Source organism: Bicyclus anynana, chromosome 12 (genome assembly GCF_947172395.1).
Source record: "Bicyclus anynana chromosome 12, ilBicAnyn1.1, whole genome shotgun sequence".
In the NCBI taxonomy this organism is placed as follows: domain Eukaryota; kingdom Metazoa; phylum Arthropoda; class Insecta; order Lepidoptera; family Nymphalidae; genus Bicyclus; species Bicyclus anynana.
In genome coordinates, this window is record NC_069094.1 from 8,728,853 (window position 1) to 8,747,893 (window position 19,041).

At 36.7% G+C, this 19,041-nt stretch overlaps 1 protein-coding gene across 1 annotated transcript in view; it reads left to right on the forward strand.

The window, feature by feature from the left end:
* Positions 1 to 14,785, forward strand: part of LOC112042874 (tiggy-winkle hedgehog protein) — a 53,996-nt gene extending 39,211 nt beyond the window's left edge. The window contains exons 3-4 of the mRNA XM_024078060.2: positions 9,137 to 9,279; positions 9,897 to 14,785. Coding sequence (XP_023933828.2) covers positions 9,137 to 9,279; positions 9,897 to 10,361 — 608 coding nt within the window. The 3' untranslated portion in view covers positions 10,362 to 14,785. The remainder of the gene's footprint in view (positions 1 to 9,136; positions 9,280 to 9,896) is intronic.
* The last annotated feature ends 4,256 nt before the right edge of the window (positions 14,786 to 19,041 follow it).

Consider the following 19,041-nt stretch of genomic DNA (forward strand, 5'->3'; position numbering starts at 1 on the left):
TCATTTTCATTGGCGGCTCTTTATTGTTTCTTTTGTGGTTTCTTTTTGTGGCCGACTCGATATATTTTTAATAGATTAGAGATGTTTAATTGTAGCTTTTTAGGATTATACCGTATAGAAAAGGTGTTCTTGATTTTGTGAAGCGTTGATTCATAGTTTAATATCGACACTTAAAATCTAGTAGAAACATTGACTAGAAATAAAGATTACCTATCTTTAAAACTTTTGCACAAAAAGTTCAGTGTGCACATAAAATTATGTTCTAACTTTTATCTTTACTAGTAAATTGAAATATCTCAGTAAATACAAAATCAATTATGAATTCATAAACATAATTTAAAAGCAAGGATAAATTATTTCATTATTATTTTCTTAATTCATTTCTTACGAGTTGTACCCGTGCATTGGAATGCCATGAACGTAATTATACGAGTTATATTCTTTTTTGGACCAGAAATATTTGCGAACGCTCGCTACACAACTCACGACAGTTTCATAATAATTGGATGAATTATCACAAGACAAATAAACAAACAATCAAATTGTTTGTATAAATATATATAAATAAACTGTGTCATTCACAAGTTGCAGCTTTAAAAGACATCAACGCGCTCAAAGTACCCAATGGCACTACGTAGCACTTTACTTTAAGTTCCTATTTTATGATTTTTGTTATTTAAAATTTAATTATTTGCTTCTTTACATACTCATATATTGATCTCTAATTTGGCTTTATGATACTAATGAATATTAGACATATGATTGATGAGTTTGATATATATATTATATTTTAAGTTGGGCTCAATTATAGGACACTTGATTCGTAGCTATATGATATTCTTAATACTGGTGACGATATTTTTTTACTAGCTGATGCTCTAAGGTCCTTGTGACTTTGTTCACGTGAAATTAGGATACTTACGATCCTGCGGGAATTTTTCGTATCAAAAAATATCCTATGACCTACGTTCCAGGCTAATACTTATTATTAATTTCTGCATCGAATTTCATCACAAATACAAATTTCCTATCTATAATATACAATCATCATCATCATCATATCAGCCGATTGACGCCCACGGCAGGATATAGGCATTTAGTAGGGACTTGCAAACATCACGATTATGAGCCGCCTGATTTACAATATACATTACATATTATGAACGCGAAAAAAATCTGTATGTCTGTGTTTAGCCGTGAAAAGGTAAAAGCTAAGCCAACTTAACCAATTTGCGTGAAACTTGGTATAAAGATAACTTGGACTTAGTGTGTGGTTCTCATTCCGGAAACACCTATGATTTCTGTGGTATTTATGAAAAACAGAATTTCACGCCAACGTTGTCGTATGGGTCCGCTAGTTTATAATATTTATTAACTTTTAGGCCATTCAAATCCAGATCGAAACTTATACGTAACCAGCAAAATTAATTCATTTCTTTAGAGAATGTACTTGTACTAGGTATATACAGTTTTTCATGTCTTTCTAGTCATACTTTATTTAAAAAGTTTTTTATACATGCCCAATAGATGGGCACTTAAGGTGGTTAGCGCGAAGGAGGCGCGTAAATGGGGCGTGACCGAAGGAGCGGGTCACGAGTGCTGAGTGAAGGACGAACGGCCGGTCTAGACGGTGCCTCCGACACAGCCGGTGATCCGTGACCAAATTGATAAATCTATGTATTTAAAAGCGATTCACTGACTACAGACTGCGGACTAAGTCTAAGTCTAAAGAGATTCTAAGTCAAACTGAGTTGGCATTAAGAATCCATACTAACGTTATAAACGAAATGAAAAATTATCAGAAGGGTGTAAAAGTTGCAAAGTTGACAACGGTACTCACGAGTATGTAACAATGTGTAATACCCCGGAAAGGAGGATCAAGAGGTAGCAAAGGAAAAGTCCTAGTATCAATTGCACACTTGATCATTTTGTATGGGCCTTTGTATTTGTATAATGTCATTCTTGGCAAAATACAGCTTCGTTTAGCTATCCAAATCTGTAGCGCGTAACGAGCTATATCTAGGCAAGCTAAATACCAAATAGGCAATACAAAAATGTTGACCAAATAACTGCTAAAGAACTGAGGCAACAGGCTCATTGAAAAACCCCAAAACGACGATAACACAGGCACTGAGTGGCATGGGGTTTTAATAGCCACCTCTACGCTATGCATAGACTTTGAAACCCTTAGAAATAGAGTACTCAGAAATGATGATTAACTTCAATAAAAAAAAAACTTGGTTTAATTCATGCTGGTGGACGAGGAGGAGTGTTAAAAGAGCGCAGAAATGCTTCACTCCACTCCATTATAGGAAAACGGATGCAGGGAATGGGAGCGGTCAAGAATGATTAATGCCTAAATAGACAACCCTATCCCGAAGTAATGTTCACAACGGTACCTGGAAGGACATTCGATGAATGTAGGGACTAAATCGTAGGCCACCGAGCCACATACTACGAGTATCACATACTCAAAGGTGAAGTCACTCCTCTGTCCTATTCATATTTGTATCATACATGATAATTTCCCCTTACAATTAGAATAGGGTTCCGTTAACTATTACCATACCAATAAGTAAAACAAACTCATATGCTATCAGCATTATGAAGCCAGCCACACACGGTCAAGGTACTATTAAGTCTGCAACACGCGGCAGTGAAATAATATCGAAATATCGGTATAGGTACATTTGACGATGTGTAGCTGGCTTGATGGTACATTTGACGATGTGTAGCTGGCGTAAAGCGAAGCGGATAGCGCGAGTGGTCGTGTGCGCTGGGGCAAGCGCCGCGTGCGAAGGCTACACGCCACATCCCGGAAAGCTGCGGCCGGATTCCTGCCCGTTCCCACACACGCCGACCCGACGAACTATTCGGAATGAATTCAATTTAAAATATTAATTTTACATAATTTTTTGACGTGACAACGTCTTCAATGGAGCCGACTGCACATTCGAAAAAAGATGACGTCAGAGTTTATTCTGGTCTATGAAGATTATTAAACAGTATTTTAGAAAAACGATCATGATCTTTTGAAAAATACAACCATTCTATCGGTATTTTCTTATGACGTTGTCACGTTCAACTATCGTCAGTAAACCGACTTTACAGACAACCGATTTTTCTTAACTGACCCGGTACAACTTTTCACCTAACAGGAACGTTGCCATTAATAATTGAATGCCTTTTTCGATCGTGTCGCTATTTAGGTATATGAAGATTTTCCATTACATTTTTTAGCTAAACCTTTTAAAACCTAAATTACAAAACAAACAAATATTAAATATTAAATTAATTTAATTAAGATTCCCATTACAAACAAATATTTCCTGTAGGTATGTAATATTAATATCATCATTGTCAGCCTATTTTTACGACACGGCATCCCTCTTTATTGGAGAGGGGATATGGAGCTTTGACCCACCACGCTGCTCCAATGCTTAGGGTGATGTTGAATTCATTAACAACCGCTATCAGATGTTAATGATAATGACCGGGTCGCAAGTCTTACGAAGCACGGGGGTGTAAAACACCAACTACCCAACTCTGGGCTGAGATATTCCTGAAAAATTCTAAGAAGAAAGAAAAGCTCACTAGGTATTCCATGACCCATACCAGGATTCAAACCCAGGACCGAAGCCACATAGGCTAATCAACCAACGAAGTAGTATGGAACTTTAGTATACGTTTAATTAATTTTGTGTCTAACATTTTAATTTATTTGTAAGCGACGACAAAAATGTAACACGAGACGTAGTTGACAGTCGAACGTATTAGTTTATTGACCGCTAAACAACTGGCGGTCACTTTCAACAGCTGATTAACCTTAACGAGAAAATAAAAAATTGGGAGTTCAGGCATTCGCTTTAAAGAAACCATAGTAAGACAGTTCGATGCTCCGACGTACAGCAAGATAACTGAATGGTGTCGGTTGCCACACTAAAGAATTTCCATTAAATTGTAAAACCTTCACTCAATTTACTCATATCATCTTTAGATGAATGGGCTAATCTATTATTCAATGTCATAACTTCCAGACAGCAATAACTCAGCGGGTTACGATAATCTTTATAAAATACACCTACCTACCTACTTCATTAATTAAATTAGAAAGTCTGTGTATTGCCTTATTTGTGACTTAAAATTGTTTGATAATATTAATTAGATCCTATTATAGATAAATAGATACCTTTAAATTACAATATATATTGTAATTTAAAGGTATCTTGATGATCCAGGGTCTCATAAAGTTCTAGCTTCGAGTTCTGAATCGATCTACAAAATATTAAGCTTTTTGTTTCCCAAGAAATTCTCAGAAGATGTGACAATCTGGTGGTTGCCCCAGTGCCTCGGAGAGCATGTTAAGCCATTATTATTATTTTTTATTACTTAATCTTTACAAGTTAGCCCTTGACTGCAATCTTACCTAATGCTAAGTGATGATATAATCTAAGATGGAAGCGGACTCCTAACAAGTTAGGAGTAGAACGAAAATCCACACCCTTCCGGTTTCGTCAGCCAGGGCCATTATCATTTGGATCAGATAGTGAACGATCGTTGCTCAAATCCGAATGTTACATTATCACCGAGTAGCGTGAGCCTGTCTCTGTAGTGCGTCAATATTTTAATATTTATAATGGAACCCCTTTAAGAATTGCGCTTCTAGCCTTTTCGATCTTTTCTGCTGCTTTGTTAACCTTCATAAAAAAGCCTGATCAACATAGCCTGCTTATATTGAAATATTAACCAAGTTAATTGCCATCAGATTACGCGATATACTTGTATACATGTAGTATTAGTTCGCTTCTCCTTTGTTACACACCGTTCTCGCCATTTGGATGTTAAGTGTTTGATAAATTCAGGTATTTTTAGCAGACTAAATATTTATTACACTGGAAACACTATAAAGATACACCGCGCGGCCGCGTATGAATCATAACCGAACCAAAGCGGCTCAGGAGGGCTATTCTGTAACGACGTTTTGTATAACTCACAAGTACGAGTTTCGGATTCACCTCTACCTTTCTCTTTCTATAGTATCGTGTCAGACAGAGCGATATGGAGGTGAATTCGAAGCTCACACTCGCGAGATACACAAAACATCGTTACAGAATAGTCCTGCAGTTCGGCATTTGCATGAGCAGGCGCTCGTCGGCGGCTAATTGCTATTCCATACGATATAAATCAGATAGATCCAGCGATCCGGCGATGCTTCGGGCGTATTTTAACAATGTATTAAAATTACCAAGTTGATATGTAAAAGCTAGAGGCACTAAAATTATGTCTATGCGCATAAGTATGTAATGGTCCATATTACATAGTTTTTACATCCATTTTACTTCTTAGACCTTGCAGTTCTTGTTATAGATTACAATATATCATATGACTTATTTTATCGAGGACCGACGAAAAGTCAGTTTAAGAATAAAATTTATTTTATATTGAATATTATGTATCCATTTGGTATTTTTGTGTCGCTAATCGTTCCATTAAATAGTAGTCATTATAGAGTGTTTTAGTTTTTAATTTCATGACAAATTCGTTTAATCTTTAGATATCATAACAAGTAGATTATATGCATGCAGGTATAGGCATGTAAACTCGTATCTGATCTAGGTAAAAAAATAAAATGAGGAATCTCGCAGTAAAAGGACATAACGTGTGCACGCAGCTGATCGTAAATAAAAACGAGATGGCCCGATGATGGTGATCGAAGTTGCGGCGTGCGAGCTTTTATGTAATCTAAGTTACGATGTAGGCTTTAAATAATGTAACTTAGGTACAGTGCGTAGATTAGCAGTATTAAATTACATGTCCTTCCTACGTAGGAACATTTCATGATGATTAACTAAGTTTAACGTTAACAAAATATATGTAATATGTACATACTTATTAGTGATATCTAGATACACAGATACTAAGCTTAGATATAGGTATATGTTTCCTTAGTAATAAGCGTATAATCTATTGTTTAATGAGTGCGATTATCTTTTCAATTTGTGCCAATAAAAGTTACTTATAAGATAGTGTCACACAATTTTCTTTATTTCATGGATGCCGTGGGCAATGTAACAACTGCCTTTTGCAGAATTTCATGCGCAATTCTGCAAAAGGCAGTTGTTACATCTGAGCTGCTGCTGCTACAACATACGCATTTAGCATAGCGTTAAAACGAAAATTTGTTGTGTATAATGTACGATCCATTGAAAAGATAAAGTTAATAAAAGTTGTTAGATAGTTCCAGACCGCTAAAAGGATAATATATTTTTCATAGAGATGATGTCGTGGATACCTAATGTGCATGATAGTCTGCAAAAAGCAGTTATAATGTCTGAGCTGGATGCACATTATGGCGTAACGTGAAGTCATGCATTACTGTATAACGTACGATCTATTGTGGAGATTAAGTTAATAAAAGTTGCAAGATAGTTTCAGATAGTTAAAATAGACAAACAAGATAGTTTTCAAGGGTGTTAATGGGATTGAAATTGTGTAAAAAGGCAGTTGTAACATCTGAGCTGAATGCGCATTTTGGGGTAACGTGAAGCCATTTGCTTGGTATGATGTAGGTACGATCCATTAAAGAGATTAAGAGGCATAGTTTCATACTGTTAAGACAGACATAGTTTTCATAGAATTGAAGTGGCGGCTAATGTGCATGAAATTCTGCAAAAGGCAGTTGTAATCTGAGCTGAATGCGCAATTTGGAGTAACATTAAGCTATGCTTGCCCTGTATGATGTAGATATCAGTTAAGACCGATAGACAGACAAGATAGTTTTCATATTCGTGAGGTGCATGAAATTTTGCATAAGGCAGTTGCAACATCTGAATGCGCATTTTGTGGTAACGTGAAGCCTCTATTGCTTGGTATGATATTAGGTATGATCCATGAAAAAGATTTAGTTACAAGATAAGTACTTTCAGACAGATAAGAGTAAGACAGACAGACAAGATAGTTTTCAAAGAGGTGATGTCACGGGTAATGCGCATGAAATTCTGCAAAAGGCAGTCGTAACATCTGAGCTGGTTCCGCGTTTTGGCGTAACGTGAAGTCGTGAATTGCTGTATGATGTACGATCCATTGAGGAGATTAAGTGAATAGTGTCACGTGCGTGTATTTATCTGGCTGGCAGCATGCTCAGGCGCCGCCTAGCTCTCCCGGTGGTCCTCGCGGGGCGGGGTCGGCGCGGCCACTCAGCGCGTCCGCCGCCCCGCCTCGCGCGTCCGCCACCGCGCCCGCACCCGCGCCGCTTATCGCCGCATCTCCGGCCTAACTTTACTTGCGTCACGCCACTGGAATCGTTCTGTGACAGCTTTAAGATATCGAATTAGTTTAATGTGACCCACGAGACCTGGAATCTCGTTTAGTTTTGGTTAAACATCCTTTTGCGACTAGAATAGCTTCTTCATTAGAGTTACAAGTATAGGTATACCTAACTACGAGTATTATGTTATTCTGTCCAAACCGTTGCATGTTTTACGATGAATGTATAGATAGGTCTAGATCCGTTATGATTTTCGCAATTTCACATTTTAGAGTAAATATCCAGGGATCTGTTTATGCTACCTGGATTTTGTTGCTTAGATTCGTAGGAGGAACCAACCTTATTTAGAATACAATCTTTATTACTTTTTCTTTTCACTATGCTAATGATAAATTGATTGGAGGAGGCCAATACCTGTTGATTTAAAAATAATAATCTAGAACATGTTTGCTACTGCAAAGCGACGGAAGCGGTCACAATAGTATGGACTAAGTACTTACAAGTTTTTTTTTACTCGGCTCATATTTAAACGGAATAAAGGTACAAAAAAAAACCATGTGATTGCCTTGAGAGACATATGCAAAAAAGTAAAGGTGGCCGACACGTATTCAATGATTCGTATGATGTGTTCAGCCAACAACAAACAGAGCCTCAACAATAAGCTCTTGACTTTGAACGGAATCTAATTTGTGTGGTTATTGTGTAATGCGATCGCGGCGTCCCATCGTTTTGTGCGCGGGCATCGGCCGAATTTATCGCTCGGTTACACAACAAATCAAAATTTAACGAGCTCTCGCAAAAGTTGCCATCGGCTTTGCAATAATCCACCGCCAGTCGCCACTGAGTCCGTTTGTGCATGTAATTCCAGCATAGAAAAAAATACTTAACATTACTTCTTCGATTATATTGGTGTGCTTTTTTCCCCAACTTATTATCCTTACACCTCCCATTGATGCCGAGGCGTGAGTGTACCTACCTCAAACCCATTTCGAATTATCTCCTCGATGTAGCTTCCCTGCACGTAGAATATTTTTTGTGCGCGAAGATTAACACAGTACAGTTTAAGCTGGATCAGGATTAAATAAATACTATTAGATAATAAACAAATAAAGTTATAAGCAATTTACGTTCTGGGCCTTCGTTTTTAAGTATATTTTTTTCAAACAAAAGATTTAGCAAAAGGGATAGAATTTTTTACCAGTTTTAAATTTGTTTAGGTTCACCTTAACTCATTTCCTCGAATTTTTGTTTGTGTCAGAATAAATAATCTACGTTTGTTATATTGGATTTTCACATCGCGTTCTCACAAAAGAATCGTATCTACCTGTATGAGACACAAAGTTCTGTAGCGTAACCTTCGGGCCGAGAACAAGAAAGCCCCAGCGATTCTCTTTTGTTTTGTATCTTATCGGATTTTAATTACGAGCGTAGAGAAATCTTGTTTTTCCTTAAAGGGATACTACATCCAGCTAATTTACTACTTTTTTACCCTGTTTTGTCTTCCATTCTTTGTCCTAAGTTTGATTCATTTAAATTCAATTGATTATGCAGTTTTGTGTTCGTATACAAATTATATTTGTATACAAACGAGTTTTTTGTCTAATTATAATGGTCTATTTAATACATAGTCTTTATAGGTATATAAATTATTATTCAACACAGAATAACAAACATGAGACATATGGGACAAAGCAATAATAATAATCTGTCGTTTGTTTCAATATTTCGGCTCTGTAAAGCCGTATAATACATATTTTACACTGAAACAAGTGTACGAACGTTAAATTTGATTATTTTAAAATATGCAACTAAATGAATATTGTATTTCAAGATAATTTTATACTTAGGTGTTTTTATTTTATTTTACAGAATCATCAGTGGGCACTGGAGCTGGTTGTTTTCCTTCTGGGTCTGTTGTACACACGGAAGAAGGTCCTCGGGACATCGCTACTCTCAAGAAAGGCGATCGAGTTCTGGGTGCAGATGACGATGGCAAGATGGTCTATTCAGAGGTTGGTATACTAAAACTGTTATCTAACTTAACTAATATTATAAATGTGATGGTCCTTTTGTCGTTTGTCTAGTCTGTCTCTATATCCTATTTATGGCTATGTATACCACAAAATCGATTTTGATGAATTTTGGGTAGAGATAAATTGGACCTTGGACCAGGGCATATCCTACTTTTTATCTGGAAAAATTCAAGCTTTCTGCGGAATTTGTGAAATGCAGAATTACACACGAATGGCGGGCAATCGCTAGTCCAACATAAATTTCAATGTATATTAAAAAAAAGTGAAAAACAGATAAAAACTAAAAATATGGCTGAAATCAAATCAAATATCTAGTGCACGATGATTTGTCCTTGTTCTGCAAACACAAAATTATTAAAGTCTCGTTAGTCTTTTTTACTCATATTTTCTGCCCATAATTATCTCAATACCGTATTCAAGGAGATCGAGGTTGTTGTTACGAAATACTTCGAATAATTTAATTTTAATTTTTTAACTTATATGATTGTACGTATATGCACCAATTTACATTTAGGTTCTGTACAACGCGTTCGTATACTACTCGTACTCGTAGTGCGTAAGATCGTTTTACTAACGCAAACATTTTCACATTTCAGGTTTTAACATTTATTGATCGAGAACCAAACGCGACGCGACAGTTCGTCGAAGTGACAGCAGAGAACGGCGTGAGTATAACAACCACGCCGTCACATTTGCTGCTGCTAGCTGCCGCAGACGGATGGCGGGAGTCCTTCGCCACCAACATAGAAGCCGGTGACGTCCTCCTGACGAGAGGGCAGGGCAGCGTCATGCGACCGTCGAGAGTTGTCAAAACTCGACTGGTATCGAAGAGAGGGGTTTATGCACCCCTCACAAGGACAGGGACTATCATTGTAGACGATGCATTGGCGTCTTGCTACGCTCTCGTGCGAAGCCATGCTCTAGCGCACGCTGCAATGGCTCCACTGCGCTGGATGGCCGGCTGGACTTCCAACGAAGTCTCCCGCGGAGTCCATTGGTACGCTAATGCCCTCTACAACGTTGGCGACTATGTCTTACCCGCCTCGTACAAGTATCGCTGAAGTTCTAGTGTTGTGCTGCAATGACTGATCTAACAAGTGATCAAAGACAAATGCCGCGCGCAGGTCGCGCTCATCGTGGACATTGTAAATAAACCTCTGTAAATAGAAAAAAACGTTTGGAAAATTGTAAATACAATCTTGTGTATCAAATAGTTTTATATATGAAAACGAATTAGTTTAATTTGTCATCGTCTGAACCGTGTCTATTTATTAAGTAGTTTTTAAAGACGACTTTGCAAATTTTGCATATATAACTAATTAAGTTAACATACAAAATATTTGTAAATTGTGTCGGTATTGTTATTCTGCACAATGCAGAAATACTTATCTGTATGCGCTTATGTTCTTTAAGTAGTTGTGTAGATACTTTAAGCACTTTATTAGCTAATCTAAATTATCTATTTGCCTATTAGTGAAGTATTATTAGGTCTATTGCAACGCAAAGCAGTATTTGGTTTGTTCTCCATGATTGTAAACTTGACATTCCATGGCTCTAATCCTTATTACGTACCTAACACTTTACAAAAAAATTGATGTAATGAATTTGTGATCTTGGTACCTAAAAATGTGCCTTAAGATTTTATTTATTGTTAACTAGGCTAGTTCTCTATTTAAAAATTGACGGAAACAATCATAACATAGATCTATTCTTCTAACTTATTTCGATGCATTTTTAACTTTAAGTTTATAAGCTTTATTATTTATTTGTTCTTTATTGTCATGCATTGCTTGCTATTTATTTACTATCATTTAGTTAAGTATCTGTACCTACCGACTGTATGATACGCCGTTTAATTGTGAAAGTTTTGTTTTAAAATTTGCTAATTTTAATTCATGGACAGCCTTTATAGTACCTTTATTATATGAGCACAGAATAGAGAATGATACAAAATGAGTCTTTACAAGCTGCGCAATAACTACCTATAAAAAATACTTCATCTTTTTTTTTTAGTTTTTGTGAACAGTTTATAAAATATTTAAAAACATAAGACGCCATTTTTCTTAAATAATATTGAAAATTACTGATGTGACGTACTGACTCGAGAATGTATTCGTTTTGAATTTGTATTTGGAATGGCTGCATCACTGCCGTGTTCCATGCGCTCTATCTGCCTATTATTCTTTAATCTGTGCATATTAGATAAACAAGTTACAGTTGTAACTAGCTAATTACCTACTTGATATATTGACCAATTCTAACAGTAGCTAATAGCTCTTTTGTAAGTATCCCATCAGCCGTTAATCGGGAATCCCTAAAAGCTTTTTTATGGGCAAAAGTTATTTTCGGCAATATTACTTTTTTGTGATTTTCCTGGAAAAGTGAATAACACCGCCATACGTCATACGAAGGAAAAGCAGATTTTACCCTCTGCTGAATATTTTTAGCAGGAAACAGATTCTCTTGAATACTTATTATTTATTAATCGAGACAGTAGGTAATAAAGAAATATCACAAGATGCTATGATGGTCAATGCTATTTCGCAAACTGAGTATAAATTGGCACATAAGTGTCGCCGCACACGGGCCACACGCGACAGCCACAAATGCCGCTACAAGAAGCAAGAAGGGGCCACAAAAGTAGCTGAAGCGTGCGACAGCCACTTGTGGCCGTTGGTCGACACTTGTGGTCGATGACTGCTACTTTTTTACCCATACATACAGTAAACGAGTAACGAGTACAGTCGCGAGTGGCGTGTGGCGGCGTTTTTTTATCACCGTTTAGTGGCCAGTGCGGGCCACAAGAAGCGAGCAGCTACGATTGTAGCGTGTGGCGGCCACCGGCGTCAACCGTGTGCGGCGAGTCAATATAAAATGTATGAAAACTACAGGAAATGTACCGGTAGCGGCGTTTTGTGTTTGTGGCCAGTGGCCCCTGTGAGGGAGCCCTAATGCGAAAATACGTCAAAATTGTGGTTCCAATATAATCGTAACAAAGTATGGAGTTGGAATTTAAAATAATTTGACATTGAGCTAGGAGGTATTGTTAATTGGGATTTTTTCAGAGAGGTGGCAAGACGGTACTTAAATACTTAACTTACTAACTTAACTTTGAAATGAGTAATATGAAATTGTAATATTAATAATTTACATTAGGCACTATTGTAAATTTTTCGAAAAATAATTAATTTGAAATATGCAAATTAATATCTTATCTCTCTTTATTTAAAACTCCAGTGGATCGTACAAAAGATCTTGGACTGATGTTTAGGTTCCTATAACTTGATAATAGTCGAATGATTTCTAAGCGGTATCAAATAATAATGTAATCAGTATTTATATATCTGCTTAGACGTTCATAGATTTTTTAAGGCAATTAGAAAATTAGGGCGGTTCATTATGATAAACTGTTTTATATTAATTTGTAACATTTAGTTACAATTACTATTTGTAACTTCAAATACTTTCAACATGAATTTTTAGTAAAGTAAATGTGCCATATTTCGGCATTTTCTATTTTGGGGATGATTTTTTGAAAATATAGCATGGTACTAGTATCAAAAACTGTTATAATCTGTAGAATGCTTTTCTATGAACAATTGAGAACACATATTATCTTTGCGACACTAGTAGGTATAGACTTAATTTATAGAAACGTTATCTAGGGGATAAGGCAACTGATGCCCTCTTTATCTCGCCATGACTTAGTAAAATATTATTTGTATAAAAAAAGGTATTTTAACAATAGTATATTTATGCATAAAATACCTATTCACGTGATTTATGGGAACTATTTTATTATTTGGCGACAATATTCAAAATACTAGTATTCGTACTAAGTATCCCGAAATATTGTACATTTACCGTACTGTTTGGAATCTATATTATGTCTCCACTGTGTTTGTAAAGCCACCTATATGCGCTGAGCCCTATATAATGTATGGTCTCTAAATAAGAACTGTTCGAAACAATTAGATGGATGAAATAAGGGCCTGTGATAGCAATACCCTCATCATTTTAGAAAAGCTAAAATTTTTACAGATTATGCTCCTACCACTGCTAAGTACGGTTAGAAACCATGGAATATACATTAATGGTTTGGAAGCTGAAGTATTTTTAAGAGTCCAGATTGTTAATTGTCCATTTCATGTAAAAAAAGTGATGTTTTTTTCGGAATATCATAAGAGATTACGTCAATTCTTCAGACACTTAGCTTCATTGGCTCCCTTTGCTAAAGACTCTTCAATTTTTAACCAATTTCCGAAAGATTACCTCGAAGCGAATGGCAACTCAACATATGCCGAAAAAAATATAAAAAAAAATCCGTTTGTATTTGGACGTTGGGGGTGGACCCTGGTTGATATCTTTCAAAACTACCATGATTCAAAGTCCCTGAATTTCGTACTTTTTCTGGGTTATGCAACACTTCCTAGCGCATTGTACTTGTGCTCTTTATATTGAATCATTTTGTTGAGGCACCAGGGCAATGTAATTTAAATCATATGTTAGTTTAGTTATACTACAGCCCTACTCGATTTGTACCTACTGTATACTAACAAACAAATTAAAAATGAGTATGTAAATCACTAAGTCATTTCACACCTATTAATTAACTTATTCTTTAATTAATGTAAATAAATTCGATTAATAGACTTAGAACAATTAGATACAGATAATATATTTTAAATAACATTTTAAAATCAAACAACACATAATTTAAAATAAATAAGTTATGAAACGACATGCGTTTTCTACCTTCATTTCTAATTTCTTTGTTGGTAAATAGTACACATCGAGTAGGGCTGTATTCAATATGTGGCATATAATTATAACATGTTTTCTTTCTTTATTTACTTATTTATGTAGGTAGGAGCATGGGGAATAAAATTTTAGCTTCTCTAAAATCATGTAGATTTAGCAACCACAGGCTATCGATATAATATTGTACTTTCTGCTTTCGACATATTATTATTACATAGCTAATATAAAATATAGTATAATATTAGTAATCATATAACATTTTTTGAAGCTTTAACTTTATATTTAACCTAATTTACTTACATGTGTACCCCAAATGCCATATTGCACGATGCAAACACAACGCAGTTTTATACTAGTATGCGCTATTTTGAAATGTATCTTATTAGAAACACTTAATAGTAAGTGAAACACTTGTAAGCTATAGAATGCTAATATAAGTAATTATTTAAGTATTCTTTCTAAATGATGTACATACACATTGTACGTAGAACTATTTACTGTTAAAGTCTGTCGAATACACACTCTGTAAACAAAATATAGTAAAGCGCTTTAAATTGAACATTTATGTAATGGTTGTACATTAGTATGTATGTACTTCTGCTAAACAGAATTGACAGACTATCGTGTAAATTAGAATTAACTGTTCTGTGTAATTATTGCGCTTTCATATTATTTATTTATTGATGTTATTTTTGTATTGATATAAAAGTCTTAAATATCCAAATTAAGCTGTTTCATTTGTAATCAACTCTTACCCACGTGGATTCCGTTTATTAGAATATTGAGGCAAAAAATATTTTTTGTTGTTTCTGTATGTGTATGTCTTCTTTATCAAGACGAAGCTTATCGTTCTCTCTCTCACTCTCTCTAGTCGGTCCCTCTTGACAGAGAATCGTGACCACCTTGGCGAGTCATCTTTTGGTATATAATGCTCCTCCATCGAGTACGGTCGCTGGCCATTTGGACGGCACTGTAATAGGTGCGGGCTCCTGTTTCCTTAAGAAGATCCAACCATCGGGTTGGAGATCTACCTCGTGGCCGTTTGCTTTCCACATTTCCCACCACAATCATTTTCTCCAAGTTGTCGTTAAAGCTTACCTTTAAAAGAGAGGATATGGAGCTTAGACCTACTATGTTCCGATGAGAGTTGTTGGGCTTAGTTATAATGTTAAATTCCTTATAGCCCAATATCTGCTGTTATTGACAGCTATCTCATGACCGGGACCGCTAAACGTGCATCCGAGGCACGAAAGTGTACCTAACACCTCCATCTTCCTAAGTCCGGGCTGAAGTTTTAATTGAAAGCAAGAGAACCTAGGACCTCGCAATCAGATGCCGCTTAAACTAATCACTGGACCAACGAAGCAGTTTTTGTGTGCTAGTGCGTTGTGGAGTTATAAATGTAGGGTAGTTTGGCCTACATTTATTGGTTAGATACAGATATAGATACATAGATATGGAATAGAATAGATTTAGATAGATAGATACAGATATAGATAGATATAGAATAAAGATATAGAAGATATAGATAGATACATACGCAGTCACCGTTTTCCTATGTGATCACACCACACTTCGTAATGAAAATAATATTTCACCAGCTTTCTTAATAAATACCTCTAACGTTAGGTACATTAAGTATCTCTGAAGACGGTTCCTTACTTAAAGATTTTATGGTGCGGCCTTTTATTGCTTTGATATCTCGAACTAAGCCGACCCGGTTCACCCCGACTTAAACGTGAATGCCTTTGCAAGATAATTTCATCAGATTGGAGTTGTAGCTGTAATTCTGATGTTCACTGATGATTTCGAATTGAATTAGCAAAAGTTCTTATACAAGTAAAGCTCGAATTCACTAGTGAGCTTCAGGATCTCAATTTCAGCTTTTGCTGTCACAAAATAATGTGTATTTTATTCTTCATCTGCACTGATATTTATTTTTGTGTTTGAGTAAGTATTGAAGGCTCCATAATGAGACCGCAGCAGCGTCATTTTATGGGTGAACTTCGAAGCATCACCTGGTGGGACCCAACGGCAGAAGCAGAAGATATAGGCAGAATGACTCTATAAGGGCTGAGGCTTGGACCACGGTTTAGAGGGCCGTTCGGGAAGGTTTTGGCCAAAGTGAATCAGTTCTGAGACTGAGGGGTGGTGGTTCTCATAGTGGTGAGATATAGAGCTTAGATCCAACACCATAATTATTTTGCCAAGTCAGCGAATTTGGTTATTTTTAGCAGACTCAGAAGTGGATTACAAAAATAAGAAAACCCAATGTCGAACAAAGTTTATGATTCCCAACGTTTGTCAGGAAAACTTGACAGGAAAAAGAATGGCAGAGAATGACCTTGAGTGGAGTCAATTGTGATCGTTGTATGTAGGGTTAAAGGGGCCTTTGACAGTTTACTTTTCTCCACAAGTCACTCTCTCCGCCTATCCCAAGTAGCCCATTACACTACAAGAAATGTGGACGGCTCGAACGCCACGAGCATACTGAAGCCGACCGCACGACGAGTGCCTTATATCGCAAGTCGTTCCCGCCAACCGATCGCTACCCCTCTCTAACTCCCTACTCCTTATGGAAACAAGTCGCGCCACCTAGAGTCGGCACGAGCCAACACGAGATCGAGCGACGTCATATCCATCTCAGACTACTATTTAATACATTATAATTTTTATAATCGATTGTATTAATCCAACAAATCTTATTATTTTCCATGTCATCGATTATTTATCAATAGCTTATATTAGAAAGACCTCTCTCATAAATAAGAATTCATATGAATAAGCAATAAAAGTTCTGAGTTCCAGATTCCAATAACTGGAATAGCACCGTGAACGTGTCTGTTGTTTCCGCCACTGTTCCAGAACAGGAAATCAAACAATTTCCAACTGTAACTACGTGAATATGGATTCAGAGTATCACTATGACTGTATGAAAGAGTAAATCAGTTTAATATTACGTAACTGTTGACCTCTGCCTCCGATTCTGGAAGGTGTGCGTTCGAATCCGGTCCGGGGCATGCACCTCCAACTGCAGTTGTGTGCATTATAAGAAATTAAATATTACGTGTCTCAAACGGTGAAGAAAAACATCGTGAGGAAACCTGCATACCAGATAATTTTCTTAATTCTCTGCGTGTGTGAAGTCTGCCAATCCGCATTGGGCCAGCGTTGTGTACTGATTGGCCTAACCCCTCTTATTCTGAGAGAAGACTCGAGCTCAGCAGTGAGCCGTGTATGGGTTGATAATGATAATGATGATGATGATAAGGACTGTGGCCGACAGCTTTACAGAATAACTCTACGTACTTCCCAAATCAGCTTCTACTAGGAATGAAAGAAAAAAAAACAATATTTTATAATGCGACCCAGGATCAAGTCCGTAGCCGTAGACAAACCACTAGGCCGACGAGGCATTAGACGTTAATAGAGACAAAATAGTTAACGATCATCATCATCATTATGATCCAATGCACGTCCACTGCTGGACAAATTACGTTTCTTGTTTATACTTCCAAACACCATGGCCTTAAACCACCAGCTAACAGCGGGTCCCTGCAGTTATCTATAATAGTAACTAAATGAGAAAATAAGAAAATTTAATTTCAAATGTAATTGTGTAGTAGAATATGAAGAAAACCTTTTCTAAATGATCATACTCGGAATGGCACATATGACATTCGTTCGTGGTTTAAGATAAGAGATCCGAGTGCAAACTGTCAGTACGAAGAAATATTAGATTTTTATTGAACGGACAGGAAATGGACTTAGAAATTCTTCTTAGAGACGACTAGCTGGACCATATGTGTCTATGTTTTTAATCCTCGGCGTTTTTTATTCTGTACAAGTTAGCCCTTGACTATAATCTCACATGATGGTAAGTGATGATGCAATTTAAGATGCAAGAAGTGGGCAAACTTAGGGGTAGGAGAAAAATCTACCCTTTCGGTTTCTACACGACATATTAACGGAACACTTAATAGGTACGTCTTTGCCGAAGCCTCCGACCAGCCAATATATTTATATAATCTATAATATAAAAATGAATCGCAAAATGTGTTGGTAAGCGCATAACTCAACAACGCCTGGACCAATTTGGCCAAATCTTTTTTTAAAATGTTCGTTGAAGTTCAAGGATGGTTTTTACGGCGAGGAAAATTAGAATTATTGCTGGAAAAACCCTAAAAATAGCCCTTTTCTTTTTCCCATACAAATGATTTGTAACTAAAACGTAGTCAATTTGAGCTTTATTGTTATTGTATAAAGTTCATATTAATAATAATTAGAAAACGGGGTAGGGGTAGGGTAGTGGTAGGGTAGGGGTAGGGTAGGGTAGGGGTAGGGTAGGGGTAGGGTAGGGGTAGGGTAGGGGTAGGGTAGGGGTAGGGTAGGGGTAGGGTAGGGGTAGGGTAGGGGTAGGGTAGGAGTAGGGTAGAGGTAGGGTAGGGGTAGGGTAGGGGTAGGGTAGGGGTAGGGTAGGGGTAGGGTAGGGGTAGTCGAAAGTTTACATCGAGTTTCACGCAGACGAAGTCGCGGGCATCCGCTAGTTAGGCATATAAGTGTGAGACGTGTCTGCATATGTCAGTTTGTGGCATCGTACTTGTAAACGAATGGACTGATTATGATGCAGACTTTTGTGGATAGCTTACGTGATTGAGGTGGTTCTTAGCTACATACAATCCACTAAGCCGATCTGAGGATATTGGCGTTTTTCTAATATGGTGGATTTTGTAGAAAGCGGACTATCAGTGTCAACGCAGTTATAATATTATTTTTCTACGAGTATACAATATCTATACTTAGATTGATAAGCCCAATAATCAGAAGTTTGGTTATAACGTCCGAAATCTTCATAATTTATGAAGTTGGGAGATTTGATGTTTTGTTATGATTCTTAACAAAACCAATTTTTCCAACATTTCCGGAAGAAAATCTCAACAGCCATAAAACTGTATTAAAATTCTTTGGTTGAAAAAATAC